Source organism: Podarcis bocagei (assembly GCF_964188305.1).
Source record: "Podarcis bocagei genome assembly, chromosome: 5".
Lineage (NCBI taxonomy): Eukaryota > Metazoa > Chordata > Lepidosauria > Squamata > Lacertidae > Podarcis > Podarcis bocagei.
Window position 1 is genome coordinate 83,371,036 of NC_138129.1, and position 16,289 is coordinate 83,387,324.

Below are 16,289 nucleotides of genomic sequence, written 5' to 3' on the forward strand. Positions count from 1 at the left end.
CAAGAGGAGGGCCAAGGAAAGAATAAGAAAGAGGAGACTCAAGTAAGCCTTCTCGGTAGTCACACCCGCCCTGTGGAACGCCCTCCCATCAGATGTTAAGGAAATAAACAACTATTTGACTTTTAGAAGACATTTGAAGGCAGCCCTGTTTAGGGAAGTTTTTAATTTTTGATGTCGTGTTGTGCTTTAATTCGTTGGAAGCAGCCAAGAGTGGCTGGGGGAGCCCAGTCAGATGGGCGGCAAATAATAATAATAATAATAATAATAATTAATAATAATAATAATAATAATAATAATAATAATAATAATAATAAATAAATAAATAAAAGTCTAACTGTTAGGAAGATCAGTTAAAATATCCCCATTTGCAGTCCAGAGGCTTTCCGGGGAAATTGAAGTATAGCTGGATACTTGAAGTTCACTTTCCAGTCAGCCCAGTACTACCCATGGTAAAAATAGGGCCAAAAATCATTTAAAAAAATAAAATACAAGGCCAGGCAGAATTTATAATACTGGGTTAGATGGTCTGAGCTGCTATAAAGCAGTTTCACATGAAGTGTTCCTTATTAGAATGCAGCAATTTCCCTGCCCCTGTTTCAAATCTCTTTAACTTTTTTAAATAATAAAATGTTGGTCATATGGAAGTCCTAATTCAACTGGTCAAATGATATCATGAACTCTCATCTGTGAAACCTCATCCCACAAAAAAAGTGTTAGGTCCGGCTTTTTTCAAAATACTCTAATTCTTCTCTTTCGTGATACATTTTTTCAGATGAGAAATTAATATTTTTTATAAAATATTTTGTAATTAAAGTTTTCAGGTTTTACATTTCTACATTTGCATCTTTCATTATACCCATACATTCAATAACTTCCCTCCTTCCTCTTCCAAGTTTTTTATTTATTTATCCATAATTCTTGCATATTCTTGTATATCGATCTAAATCAGTTTTTCCCCATTTTACACCCTTTTAAGCATGTTATACTGTTGAATTTACCTTAATACTACCAGGGTTTTCAACTGTGTACAATTATTTTCCACATACTCAACAAAAAAGTTCCACTCCTCTTTAAATACCTGTTCTTCTTGCTCTCTTATTCTACTTAGACCTGCTAACTCTGCATATTGTTTCACCTTAAATTGCCACTCACCCTCCATTTTGGGGCTAACAAAATCCGGGCCACTGTTGTCATATACATAAATAGGTTTTTCTGACAATTGGGTACCTCTTCTGAACCATTCCTAACAGGAATGCCTTGGGGGCTGGGTTGGGGGGAATGTTGTTTTAAACCATTTTTTATCTCATTATATATAATTTCCCAATATTCTTTAACTTTTTTGCATACCCATCACATATGAAAAAAAGTTCCTTCTGCTTCCTTAGATTTCCAGCACAAATCAGATTCCGATTTGTACAGCTTAGCTAATCTGCTCAGTGTTAAATACTATCTATGAATCAATTTCATATAATTTTCCTTCAAATAAATTAAATTTGGACACTTAATTGGTCTAAATAAATGCTTTTCCTACATTTTGGGGGTCTTTTTTTAAGCAGAAAATGTCCATTGTTCTATTTTTAAAAATGGCAGGGCAAAACTGAAGAGGTTTGGAACAAATGGCAGCTTGAAAATGAAAATGCGTTTATTAACCAAGATGAAACATGGCTTCATTCATTCATATGTACCGGTAACTTCTTTCAGTTTCAGTCAGATTTAATCTGTAAATCAGATAAATGCAGACAATATTGTTGAATTACCATAGTGAGAATTTTTTTTTGGGGGGGGGGGTACAGCATACTCTAGTAGGGACTTTAATAATGCATATGAAATTGGTTTCTAGGTTAATTTGGTTATCTTGTTCTTGATCATATGTTCACCTTTTGTGTTTTATATATAGAACATAATACAAAGTAAAGACAAGAAGAGTAATGAAACATGGGAGAAACCAAAATGGTAGTAGACCTAGGCCTGTAGCAGAAAGGAAACGATCATATTCCAAGAGCTCTTCTGTAGGTTTAGACTAGAGGTGCCAACTTGAATAAAATATTAGAGGGGGGGCAAGTAACCCGACTGAATAGCTGTACGTGCTGTGGCTGAAAGGTTTGGCTGCATGTTGCTTTGGGCTGCCCTGGGCAAGTGACCGACAAAATTAATAAATAAAATTTAATAATAATCTCAGCAGGAAAAACTGAGCTGAAAACAAGAAGACTTTCCGTAATGGAGACACAAACAGCACCCGCATCTAGTATCATTTAGTTGAGATTGCATTTAAGGGGGTTGGACTAGATGACCCTTGGGATCTTTTCCAACTCTCCAATTCTATAATTTAAGAGTGTTTAGATTTGCAAGCACGAACGGCACTGCTTCCCCCCACCTTGCTCCTCTCGGTCTATTAGTGTGGCGGCGGCCCTCCGTTTAATGCTCTTCCCACTAAGAAAGGAGCGGAGTCTTCATTTAAACGCCACCCACCCGCTCTGCAAAAGCCGACGGCGCCCTGCCTTCTTCTCCCGCGCATCCGTCACCCCGCAAATGGCCGCAGCTCCGTTGAGAACCGGAGATGTCGCGAGCAGCCTGGCTTGCTCCGGCTTCCCTCTCGGGACTGCGTGTGACCTCACCGTCCGTCTCAACCAATAGCAGGCGGCGCCGCCTTATTCGAATGGAGAGTTTAGGAGGCGCCGCAGGAGGATGGGCTGTTGGTCGATCTCCTGAGGACAGGTGAGTCGCTGGACAGGTATCCTTCCTGGACAGGTATCAGCTCTCTCCGAGAGGTCAGGTCGTCCTTTTCCCCCTGGGTTTCCTGCTTTAAAAATGCGGGACGTGTGGCTTTTTTTTTGGCAGTGGAGAGGGTTGGTCTTCTGCTTCCTGCCTGTTTAAGAAAGCGGCTCCTTTGCTTCTGCCTACTATTTGATGCGGAGGGAGGACGCTGTTCTTGCAGGGACCAAAAACTAAGCATCGTTTACTTCAACGGATATTCTTATTAGTTGCTCTTCCGCCCCGCCCGAAGGCACAAACACTGAGCAGCCCCAAAGGCTTGCTTTTAATCCTTCTCTAAAACTTCGAGCCAGATATTTCCTGGTCGCATTCCCTAACCGATTATAAAATTCCCACCTCACCCTGAAATGGAAGAAATATTCACTCTATACACAGACTGTAAACTTCTCTACCAGGTGGAAAGTACAGTCATTCTCTCTACATACCCCGTTTTTCTTTCCCAATGCTTACTTAAGGTGGCTTTATAGTTTTAAAGCAACAGTAACAAACAACACACACACACACACACACACACACACACACACACACACACACACAAAACCACACAAATTGTATCTTGCTGTTTCAGCTCCCTGCCTGTTGAAACCTGCAGCAAGCATTTCTATCACCAGAAATAAGTTGCCTGATGGAATTTGCTAGCTTTCCACCTCTCACCTGCAAATCAAGTGTCAGTAGCTAAGCTGAAATGTCTTCCACCACTTCACCTGGCCAATACTTACTCCACTTTGCACTACCTCCCCCCGCCAGCAGCTGAGGCTGAATATGAACAGGATTTGTATAAGTTTTGAGGTGGAGAACCTGGATTGGACTGATGGCTGGACGTGGGCAGGAAAAAAATGAGTTCCTCTTGGCAGCTTGACGCCCGTTTTCTCTGGGTAGAGGATTTACATGAGATGGGCAGGAAAACATTATTTCCCTTTGGCAACAATATTGCCAAGTAATGGCAAAGGCTGGGTGGGGTTAGACATCAGTGACAGATATTTTAGTAATGCTGTCTATGGACAGACACAGATCCTGGGAATTTCCTCCCCTCCAGCACCAGCTGTCAAGCACTGATTTAAAGTGATGAAAAAGACCTATGTAAATAATGGCTTTAAATCAAACCACTATCTTAAAATGTTGAGGCAAGTAGTTTGTGTGACTTTTTGGCACTGTATTATATATACTTAGAAGTAAGAAGCAATGTAACAATGGCTTTCTGTATGCATACAAGGAAACCAAGCAAGGTAAGATGTCAAAGATCAAGATTCCTATGTTCTGCATTGTAAGCCAAGTACTCTGAACCCTCTTGAACAAGTTGTGTTAATGACTGAGCAAAATAATTATCCATGAGATGGAAAGATGCTGTTATGTTTTTAATTCTAAATATTCATAATTTGCTGCAGTACATGTAATATATGAAAGTAAGTAAACTATTTTGTTTCTATTTATCCACCTTTACCATAGAAAGGTAGGGATAAATTCAGTTGTCTTTGACAGAGTGATAATTCTGAGTTTTAAGAGAAGTATAAAATTAATCACTTAAGTTATTTTTTAAATGTGGCATTTTGTGTAAATTGAAGTTTAAACAAAATGAAATTGATACTAAAATATCATTTAAAAATCTATTTAAAGTAATTATTTTAAATGTTGATTTATCCATCCTACAAGGAAGACTTTACCTTCAGCATAGGTACGGAAATAGGGTCTAGTATATTACCCGCATGACAGTAGTTGAGTATAAATAGAAAATAATAAAGGCTTCTCTTTTTTTAACAGATCCCATAGTGATACATTCTGTGCTGTAGAGAAAATAAGATTACAAGTCAAGTATACTCTTCAGGAAGAGCTTGTATGATAGTTTCAGTCCTGCAGTTGCAGCTTGCTTTAGGTCTCAATGCCTATTTATATTGTTCCTAAGAAAAGCCATATTAGTGCACCTGGTGGATCTTCACAAAAGCATCCTCCAGAAAATGTCATTGCTAGAAACAGGTTTGCACAGACATTTACATCCCACACACTGGAGAATGAGGGAAGCAATCCTCAGTCACAGTCCCTGAGTAAGACCAAAGAAATAAATACGACCTATGTGCTTTCAGCCTGTAGCAAACTGGCTGACACTTCAGCTGCTTCTACGACTGAAGGCAGGCTGACACTCCAACGAAGAACTGTGACGAGCAAAGAACAATCTGATACAAATACAACACATGACAGTGAAAATACACGAGTGGAAAAAAGATTGACGCTGCAGCGCCGAACAAGGACTGCGTCAACTGAGAAGCACAAAACAAATATTCACGAAGCCAGAGCAGAAAAAGGAGACCCTCTTCCCCAGAAGAGTGGCGAAACATTGTTTCCACCAAAAATTAGCAGCAGTGACCCTCCATTTGTTAAGACTGGCCTTTTGTCACTTCAAGGCCTCACAGATGGAAAGAGAAATCCTGATATGAAAAGTGATGTACCTTTTAATCAGAATGGTTCAAGTGCTACTGGTAGTTACACACCTTTAAGATACAAGACAGTTGTTGGTGATTCTCAGAGTAAAAACAAAGTTCCTAGACCATCATTCTTAACTGTAGGAAAACTTGATGAAAGGACGTCTGTATTAAAACTAGCTGAAAAGCATAATTCCAGTAAGGAAAATGGAACTGAAAGTCTGCAAAATAGATTTATTAAGAATGAAAATCTGGAAAAGCAGAAGACACCAAGGAAAGGGTCAACAGAAGGAATGAAATTCACCTCCAGATGTGGAGCTGCTCAGCATGCCAAGACTCCTGCTGCCCCAAGCATAAAGAATAAGATTCTGTGTCCTCAAACAATATCAGCCAAGAAATCTGGTACTAATGAATTTACTCTAAATAGAAGGTTGCAAGAAAATACCACATATACTCAACAAACTGCTTCACAGAAAGAAGATACTCTAATGCAGAACATATGTGGTAAAGAAGACCCTTTCAAAATAGAAAACAGCAAAGTGACTGTAGCTGTGCGAATACGACCCTTTAGTGTCAGGTATATAACCATTATTTTTTTTTTACTAATATGTGAAATTATACAAGTTGTTACCATGATATTGAGTAGCATAACATGCTCTCCAACCACTTAGATATATTACCCAGTTTAATTTCCATTGTGTCTGTATACAAACTGCTGCACTTCTCTTTATTTCCATTGTCCACTTTATAAGGGATCTGTGTGTTCTAACTAAGGCTGAGACAATTTAACAACTATATGAAATAAATAAAATGGGATGATAGTTGATACTTTGTTAGCTCAGTAGCCCACCTTGCAAGGGAAGCTAATCCAATTCCCTTTGCATAACTCCATTTTAATAAACCTCAGATTTTGGGGGCAAGAGTATAGTCATATCCAGCACTGTTGTTCCCTTGTGCAGCAGACTTCTAGTTGTGCAACAGAACTTGTCATTCCTCTTCCCTGCAGCCCACCATGCATTCACAAAATCTGCTCCAGGGAATTAAAAGACCCTCTGGAGCACAATTTGAGGGCTCACTCAAGAGGACAGGAAGGGGAAGTCCTGTTGCAAAAGGAACTCTGCATGCACAGTAATGTCCAGCTTTTTGTCCCCCTGTATAAATTTTTTAAAGAAATGCTATGCAGCACAGTGGCTTTTGAATTTTTTATCAGTCTTCTGATTTTTAGGCAACAGATCTGCAGATGCTAGCTTACATTTTAGAAACCGGACACTTGCCATGGAGTTTATATTAGTAGTTAATTTAGTCTTTGATCTTGGAACTATATGTTTTATAAATATATAAATTATTTTCTTTGGCTGATTTACTGTAATCCTGGATTGGTTTTTGTTACACGTTAGCATTGGATCCTAAACAGTATATTTATGAATTATTTTGATCTAGGTATATTTTGTACATTAGTTCTATGAATGGCTGATGTAGTATACTGAACTTCAATACAGTCTATCTCTATGCTAACATTTTACATATAATGAAATTTCAAAAACCTTTAAGGAGAAAATTCATATAGAAAATTCATATGGCTGATGCACAATTAACCTGAAGACTGCCACATATTATAATGATTTAGTTACAACATCAATTAGACAATTTAGATTAAATTTGGTTTATAAGATCAGTTACAAAGCTGAATGTGTTCAGTGTTTTGTCGTCCCTCGCCCCCTATAACTAACATTTCTTTTGTGCCTTTATTCAGAGATAAGAATGAAGAAACATTACAAGTGGTTTCCATGACAGGGCAAGAGACTGTTGTGCACCATCCAAATACAAAACAAATCTACAGTTTCACTTTTGACTTCTCATTCTGGTCTTTTGATAAATGTCAGAATTTTGCAAGCCAAGAGATGGTGTATCAGTCTCTGGCAGTACCTCTCCTAGAAAGAGCCTTTGAAGGATACAACACCTGCCTTTTTGCATATGGACAGACTGGTTCTGGAAAGTCATACACGTAAGTTGGACTGGAAGTGTTCCATTTCTGCTGCTGTTGTTGACACCCAATACATGTCATATCCAGATGCTTTTTTGTCATATGTTTGTTTCTTAAGTGAATGAGATTATTATTGAAATGGAAGACTGACGTGAATGAAGCCAAACTAACAGTACAGAGAACATTTTGTTTGAATCTCTCTGAAGAAAATTATGGTATGTTTTAAACAGAAAAACCACCTATCTTCAGGACTGTGATTATCTAGTGCTTTAGGGTAACAGTAACTAAAAGACTAAGATCCAAAGCAGGAATTTCCTTGTTCAGATCTCATGTATGCTGTTAAGTCACTAGGCTCATAGGAAGCTCTCTTATACCAAGACAGATCATTCCGGTGTTTCCCAAACTAGCTGGAAAGCTGGAAAACTAGTCTAGCTGTTTTTGGACTACAGTTCCCATTATCCATGACCACTGGTCCTACTAGCTAGGGATGATGGGAGTTGTAGTCCCAAAACAGCTGGAGACCCAAGTTTGGGAAACACTGATCTAGCCTAATAATGTCTACTACTGACAGCAGCTCTCCAGGGTTTCAGGCAAAGTATCTCCCTCAGCCCAACCTCAAGATCCCTGGGATCTTTTGCATGCAAGGCAGTGGCTCTACCGAACTTCATTTTACCTTCAGTAAAATGGTGACAGTAATGTTGGCCTACCTGGCAGGGTTGTTGGAATAATGGCTGAGATGATACTTGTGAAGTGTGTAGAAAGTTCAAGATAAACACGAGGTATTATAAAAAATAATATGGATCTAATATCTTCTCCTAGCAACTCTATGTTGTGAACTGCCCTGAGGTTTGCAGATGAGGTGGTATAAAAATGTAATAAATAAAACAATTAATATGGTTAGGTGACCAGAAGCCACACGATAGCCAAAGCTTGCCATATGGCGTGTGGATTGTCTCAACTTCAAACCATGCAGTTAAGAACACCATAGTCACCTGTCCTCTTTCCTAGCTAATCCATTTTAAGAATCTTATTAGATTTTACAATATTATGCAGAAATTTTCTTCTAGTTGTCTTTTAAAACTGGTGCTCCCTCTGTATTAATGCCTCGTTAGGAAGTGTGAACGTCGTATTCTGCAGAGTTATAACCTGAGCCTATAATTGCAATATTTGTCATTACAGTATGATGGGATTTGATGATGACGAAAGAGGAATAATACCAAGATTCTGCGAAGATCTCTTTACTCAAATTGCAGAAAAAGAAACGCAACAGGTATTGCTGCAGCATTACTTTTCTTTCTGAACTTATTGAGGCTGCTCCACTTTCTTCGGGAGTACATGGAACCACCTTTGGGTTCACTTTTGGGCATCACTGTTGTGGAGGCACTGTTAATGTGAATCAACACTTCCACATAGATGCATTACATGTGATTGCAATGATTTCCACAGTGGCAGCAGTGCTTTTTTGGAAGTATCCTGCAACAATTGCATGGAGGTTTTTTGAACTGGGTGATAAATGCTGTTAAGCTGATTGGCTCAATGCTTTTCTTGAGGGCAGGCATGTGGAGGGGTACAGAATAGTACTCTCTCTCTCTATATATATATATATATTACTGGTATTCCCTCAGAAATGATTGAACTGGGTAAAAGCCGACCCTGAAATTTGCCCCATCCTTGTGGCTGCTTCATTCAACCCATACTCACCAGCAGGGTGGGATTTCATCACAGCTTCCATGTGGCTGTGCGTAGGAAGCAAATTGCCAGAGCAACATATTTCTAAAGTACTTGATATTTCTGTGGTTTTTTGGGTTGTTGTTTTTTACCATAAAATAAAAACAGAAATCAATATGTACAGACTACAGCTCCTCTGTTGGCTAGCGAGGCTGATCTTACACCTTAATAACTGTTGATATATTCTATTGCTGTACTGTGTTTCTTGGGTGTATGGGTAGCAATAAAGCTGTTGTTTTTTTAATTAGACTGATTTTCATCTTGGGATGAGCTATTTTGAAGTCTACAATGAAAAAATTCACGACTTGCTAGTCTACAAAGCTGAAACTGGACAGAAGAAACAGCCTGTAAGTAACTAATTACGTTCTGAACATTGACGTATTGTCTGTGTATAAAACAGTAACTCTCCGGATGTGGGCTAGTCTCATAACCATAAGGAATTTGATCCTTTCTGTTCTTGGCTCTTACAAGCATAGAAAAAGATGGGCATCTGTTCAAAGGCTAATGTATGAGCCTCAGTGAGGTTATATAGGGGTGTACCGTATTTTTCGCCCCATAAGACGCACCGGCCCATAAGACGCACCTAGATTTTTGGGGGGGAAATAAAGGAAAAAAATTTTATTTCCCCCCCAGGTGCGCTGCGCTACACCAGGAGCTTGGGGCGTGCGGAGCTCAGCGCGCCCCAAGCTTCTGCGTGCCGGCAAGGTCTCCGCTAGCGTGGGAGAGCCGGGCGCCTCTCCCAGGGCTAGCGGACCCCTGCGCTAATCCAGAAGCTTGGGGCAAGCTGAGGTCAGCGCGCCCCAAGCTTCTGCGTGCCGGCAAGCAGTCCGCTAGCCCTGGGAGAGCCGCGGGGCTCTCCCAGGGCTAGCGGATCGCTGCGCTACACCAGGAGCTTGGAGCGTGCTGAGCTCAGCGCGCCCCAAGCTTCTAGGTGCGCGCAAGCAGTCCGCTAGCCTTGGGAGAGCCGCGGGGCTCTCCCAGGGCTAGCGGATCGCTGCGCTACACCAGGAGCTTGGAGCGTGCTGAGCTCAGCGCGCCCCAAGCTTCTAGGTGCGCGCAAGCAGTCCGCTGCCGCCCCAAGCCTCGCGCACCCGGTGGAACCTCCTGCCGGGTGCGTGAGGCTTGCAGACACTCGCCCGAAGCAGGGGGAGCCCTCCCGAGGGCTCCCCGTGCTTCGGGCGACAGGCTGCCGCCCCAAGCCTCACGCACCCGGTGGGACCTCCTGCCGGGTGCGCGAGGCTTGCAGACACTCGCCCGAAGCAGGGGGAGCCCTCCCAAGGGCTCCCCGTGCTTTGGGCGACAGGCTGCCGCCCCAAGCCTCGCGCACGCGGTGGGACCTCCTGCCGGGCGCGCGAGGCTTGCAGGCATTCGCCCCATAAGACGCACCCCGATTTCCCCTTCATTTTTGGAGGGGAAAAAGTGCGTCTTATGGGGCGAAAAATACGGTATATAGCCGCTTTCGATCCTGGCAGCATTTCTGCTGCACGGCACTCTCAGCCCCGTATGGGACTTCCAGCTGGCCATTTAAAGAGCTTCTACTTTGACTTGCAGACTTTTAGTTTTACTCATCTCTATTTTGTTTTGATTCCCTGTTTTTGTAGGTTTTGCTTCTTAAGCTGTGCTTGCATACTGTTTTGCATGGTGTGATGCTTGCAGTGAAAAGTTTTTATTGCTCTTTATGTTTTTTAAAATAAAATGTATCATAAAGATGCATTCTGTTGTTTTCAGGGTTTTCAAAAGTTATTTTGTGGCAAAATAAAACAAAAACCATTTGTTTTGTTATCTGTGGTTTACTAGAGTTTTCACATGGTTATAATAAAACGCTTCAGTCTCTTATTTTTCCTCTGTCCCCATGCCCTTTTTAGTTTTTTCATTTGTGATGTCCAGTTGTTTGGCACATTATTCAGCCCTCAGGTTCACATGTGCAAATATGGATAAGGATACCAATGTCCCTGGTGTTCTGGGATCTCAGATTAGCAAACACTGAGTTGGAGAAGTTTCAGTCCTTCTACTTACGGATAATAACTTGTTAGATAGTTCCATAAATGTGCTCTAAATCGCTGAAGCTTTTAAAACTGATCAACATTGACTTTTCTGATTAACAGCTTCGTGTGAGAGAGCATCCTATCTTTGGACCCTATGTGGAAGACCTGACTGTGTAAGATTTCACTTTATGATTTTTTCTACAAATCTCTGTTTGCTGACTTAAAATGGACCTATTAGTTATTCACATAACAAGAAGCCTGCAGTCAAGGAAATTGTTGGGTTTCTCAAACAAATTGTGAAATTAAGCCCCAACCAAACTGGCTATTGACTCTACTTTTTCACAGTATCATTTCTCATTAATTCCCTGTCCCTCAGTTCTCTGTTTTCCCCCGGAATGCAGTTTCCTCCACCTACTGTCCTCTCAGACTCGTTTCTGTTCCATTGCCTGTCCTCCAGCCTTCCTCCAGCCCCCCTTCCCCTTCATTTTCTTACTCAGTTTTTTGGTCCTTAATCTGCCCCATGCAAACAATTCTCCTCTTCTGTCTTATATGAATCTCAAAGATATAGTTTGCCCTTTTCTTTCAGATGGGTAACTACAATTGTTCTGATGCTAAGCATTCTCACATTCTGTAACACCACCTCAATCGTACTGAAGGTGTCACCACCACAAGCAAGATATAATATTGATTCTTTTGTAAACTCTGTTGAGCCTATAATAAAGTGTGGGTTTTCATTCCTTCAGGTGTACATATTTGGACCATAATACTGCTAGAATTTTGTGGTAAATCCATAATTTCTGAGGTATCTGTAGGCTTCATTGAAGCTTCTTGATGAATAATTGTAAGCTGAATGGTTTGTAGGACTGGGTCTGTGTTTATATGTGTAGAACTTGGTTTTTTTCCCCTTCACAAGAGATAAAAATTATTATTTTTCTTCTAGGAATGTTGTTAGCTCTTACTTGGATATTCAGGTAAGGTTATTGTTGTTGTATGTATCTCATAAAAAGTCTCATGTAAAAAACTGATTTCTAGTTTTCAGTGATGGTAGATAAGAGATTATTGAGTAATTGAATTCTTCCAGACAAATAAGTATTGAAAATAGTTGAACTAGCAATTACTTCTTTGTGGTAGATCCTTGTACTGATAGAAAATTACTTGCAGGATCAAAATTTCTCCTTTTACCCATTTCTCCAGAGTTCCTGTGAGAAATTGTAAAAACTTTTGTTTTAATTTATGTTTAATTTTCTGATGTATAACTCTTAATGATAGAAGTATCATTTAAATATAAACAAAATGAAAGGCCACCAACCAATTCTGCCATAAAATCAAAGCTACCAATATAGTTGGTAACTGTTGCAGCTCAGATAAAAATGTCTACTCCAAAATAATGAGGACTTGGGTAAGCTTTTGGGTAGTGATTTGGCCATTTCTTCACACTTAGTGCAGTGTGCAGAGTTGTGCCATAAAGGACAGTATATCCCCTTGCTTCCCCCACTGATTTCCTGTCAGGTGTGTAGTGTTACAGAAAATCTTAATTATTCCAAGGTGAGACCTTCCACACCTGCGCTGGAAGCATCTAGCTTCTTGCCATCCCCCAGGATCCTGACAGGCAAGATACTGCTGGGGAAAAACAGGAGTAGAGCCACATGCAGGTCCTTGCATACAAAGACACAATATATGGCAAGCAAAGTACAATGAATGTGTTCGTCACAATGTACCCGCTATTACAAGACATGTGGTACATACAAGCGGTACTCCAGAATCATCAAAATAAGTACAATTAATGATATATTTTCATTATATCCAGCACACGGAAATTATTGGAAGCAGCAGAGCTGCTGTAGCAAACAGGACTGGAGCCTGGTGATCCCAGTTTCAAAGAGAAACTCCTTCTTCAGCCTGTGAAGTTAACAAGGTCCCACATTGGGTACAAGTTGGGGCAGCTGCTAGCTGTCTCTTCGAAACTGGGAACACCGGGCTCCTGTCATGTTTGCTACAGCTGCTTTGTACTTTGCTTGCCATATATTGTGTCTCTGTATACTAGCTTGAACCCCTGTTTTTTCTTTTTTGAAAAAACACTTGTAATCTTAAGGACAATGTTTAAAATTGGAAATATTTAAGGATAAGAAAATTATAGACATGTACTATATAAGAAATTATAAAAGAACCGGGGGAGGGAATGGATCTGAGGAAGTCAAGGGATCTGAGGAATCCCAAAATACGGATTTAATATGGTATGAAAATGTTTTAAATTTATTTATTTATTTTTACTTTAATTGCATCTGTTTATTATGGTATGTGAAGATAATGTTTAATTGTGAAAAATATTTTTTTATAAAAGAAAAAGAACCCTTTTTTCTGTTTGTGTATGTTTTATACACAGTAGGTTCCTTATTTTTGCACAGGATGAGTTGGCGGGAGATGTGTGTAGAATGCCCCACCTTGGAGTGTACAGTCCAAATACATGACTAGCAGAGCACAGCTGCAACCCAGTAGGGGAGGAAAGAGCTATGCTGTGAGGTGGAGCCACTTGCTATATTTATAGTAAGACCCTACTACTAGGAGCAGCAGATGAGTGATGGATTTCAAATCTGTCTTTATTTTTAATATTTCAATGCCCTACTTCATTTTGGCTTTTTAACTTACTGACAGCTTGAAAATCTAGATAAATCATGTGGACTCTCCTTCACTGGACATTTTTAAGCAGAGGTTGGATGGCCATCTGTCATGGATGCTTTGGTTGAGACTCCTGTATTGTAGGGGGTTAGACTAGATAATCCTCAAGGTCCCTTTTAACTGCACAGTTCTATGATTCTATAAGTGGCCTTTGTGTGTGTTAGCACAAGTTGTTCTAGAAGCATTTATTTTATTTTATTTTATTTTAAAAACCCTCATGGTGCTCACAACTGTTTTCTCAAAAATTTCACATCCTCTCTTTTTATCAGAATTGGCTGCAGTTAGGAAATAAACACAGAGCTACTGCTGCCACAGGAATGAATGACAAGAGTTCTCGATCTCACTCTGTTTTCACCCTGGTGATGACACAAACAAAGGTACTGGGCATTTTGGTTTGCTTTTAAACTTACTTTTTTATAACATTTTGTAAATGCAGGTCAAAAATTCAACAAAATTATTCACCCCCTCTCTTCCCTTTTGCATAAAGGGGAACTTTTTAATTTTTTAAAAAATGTTCAATAATGCAGCAGACGTTGAGCAGAAAATTCACTTATTGATATAAAACCTGGGAAATAATGGTTTGGATCTCAAGGCGTCTGGCACAAGTGGAGAGACTTAATTCAAGCATCAACAAAAGTTGTTTAATCTTACATAAAGTAATTTTATGTATGGGCAGAGTGACTGCACACTATGCTCCCCATTTTTCCTTTATACTTTTGTTTTCTACTGTGAACATAATGAAAGCATTAGCTTCCTATTGATGTGGTTGCTAACTTGTTTTATGAAGTTTTAAATGTTAGAGAATTAGAGCAGGTTAAGGGGGAGATTGTCTAGGTTTCTTTTTTTTAGGTTATACAAATATTCATGATCTCCGGCTTTGTTTTTAAACTGTTCATAGGCTGCAAGTCAGGTATAGCACAGGAGCATAGGAAATCATTGGTCCATCTAGAGTAGTACTGTATACACTGAATGGCAGCAGCTCCAGAGTTTTAGGCAGGACTCTCCCAGCCCTATCTGGAGATGCCGGATATTGAATCTGAGACCATCTGCATGTAAGCCAGATACCCTACCACTTACCTACATCCCTTCCTCGCAAGCTGCATCCCTTCCCAACATGTCCAATTGTAGTCATTTCTTTATTTTAGACGGATATTGTGGAAAAGGAGGAACGCGAACACAGAATTATCAGTCGTGTGAACCTGGTAGACCTTGCAGGCAGTGAGCGCTGTTCTACAGCTCAAACCACTGGAGAAAGACTGAAGGTAAAATGTATATAAGGTACTCTGCTGGGCCTTATATTCTCAGAAACTGGGCAACTGTCCAGCGGAGCCACCTTGTTAATCCCCACGCCAAGCAAATGGTACTGCAACACAACATGCAATATTATGGCATTGAACTTGAAACACAAAGAAGAACCACTTAACAAGGTCTTTTATACAGTGTCAGATTACTGGTCTACCTAGCTCATTACTAGTCCTTTCTACACCCACAGCCTCTTGCCACTTTATCCCATTTCTAGATCAGATTCAAGAAAGAAAAGAAAAAACTATGGGCAAGTTCAGCCATCCTGGGGCCCATATTCCCAGGACAACCAGCCATGGGTTCTGACTTGACCTGACCCCAGTTATGTTTATGGTTCTTCAGTAGCAGCTCCTGAGAATACAGTGGCTGGGAAAGGTGACACCGTGAACTGGTATCGGGACGCCGTAACAAGAGATGTGCCAGATTGCAACTTCAATATATATGCCCCCTGTTTATGTGCATCTATATAGCCAATTGTAAAATACTATTCTTCCTGTAACAAATGTGTGAACTAGATGGATTAAGCATCTTCCGCCTGTGCGCACTTTAAGACATGGAATATTAGTATTGTTAGATACAGGTAGTGATTTGGGTATTGGAATATATAGATGGTGAGGTGACTAGTAGAATGCCTTGGTTATATTTAGGCAAATTATTTATTAATTTATCATTTATTAAATTTGTATACCGCCCTATACACTCAGGTATCAAAATAATTAATTGTAAAAGTGGCCCAGAATTGAATCTAAATGATGGGGATGTCTCATGCCTCTGAAATGAACAGCAAATAGAAGTGGATATTCCTCTGCCTTGTGCAATAATGTAACTGGGTTTATGCACCTATATTGTGGCGCCTGTAGGAAAAACTAGGGCATAATATGTTGATGCTATTGACTGTTTCTCTCCTTCTCAATATAGGAAGGTGTGAGTATAAATAAATCCCTGTTAACTCTGGGGAAAGTTATTTCTGCACTGTCTGAGCAAAATCAGAGCAGGAGGAAGGTGTTCATTCCATACCGTGAATCTGTTCTTACATGGTATGTACATATTTTGTGTGCCATAACAGCTTTAAAAAAAAGCTTCATTTTTTTGTAGTGATCCTTTCTTTCTTGGCAGCATTTAATTATTATCAAAGTTAATAGATTTTCATAGAAACACAGCTTTTAATGGTAAAAAATGGAATTAGATCCAGTTATGTACCACATTAATCAAACCACTCTTCCCCCTCTCCACCCATTCATTTTGGTCCTCTGCTTTTCTATTTCCTGACAATGGAACTGAGCTAATTTTCAAAGTGATTTTGATTGATCCTGTAGGGCATAAAACTGCAACTGGTAGAGTACATTTACTTTATTCTCAACTGGTTATTCTTGCATATAGGGAAAAAATGGATAATGCCTTAATATTTGGGGCCTATTTCCACTAGCA

General features: G+C 40.0%; 1 protein-coding gene across 4 annotated transcripts in view; it reads left to right on the forward strand.

Moving 5' to 3' along the window:
* Positions 1–2,452: 2,452 nt before the first annotated feature.
* Positions 2,453–16,289, forward strand: part of KIF14 (kinesin family member 14) — a 31,550-nt gene continuing 17,713 nt past the window's right edge. For 2 of the 4 annotated variants that reach the window (XM_081194269.1, XM_081194268.1), the window contains exons 1-10: positions 2,454–2,715; positions 4,531–5,763; positions 6,940–7,191; positions 8,350–8,440; positions 9,147–9,245; positions 11,004–11,056; positions 11,824–11,854; positions 13,829–13,936; positions 14,705–14,821; positions 15,780–15,898. In XM_081194269.1, coding sequence (XP_081050395.1) covers positions 4,649–5,763; positions 6,940–7,191; positions 8,350–8,440; positions 9,147–9,245; positions 11,004–11,056; positions 11,824–11,854; positions 13,829–13,936; positions 14,705–14,821; positions 15,780–15,898 — 1,985 coding nt within the window. In that variant the 5' untranslated portion in view covers positions 2,454–2,715; positions 4,531–4,648. Of the gene's footprint in view, positions 2,716–4,530; positions 5,764–6,939; positions 7,192–8,349; positions 8,441–9,146; positions 9,246–11,003; positions 11,057–11,823; positions 11,855–13,828; positions 13,937–14,704; positions 14,822–15,779; positions 15,899–16,289 lie in introns of all 4 variants that reach the window. The other 2 variants (XM_081194267.1, XM_081194266.1) reach the window with 2 other exon arrangements.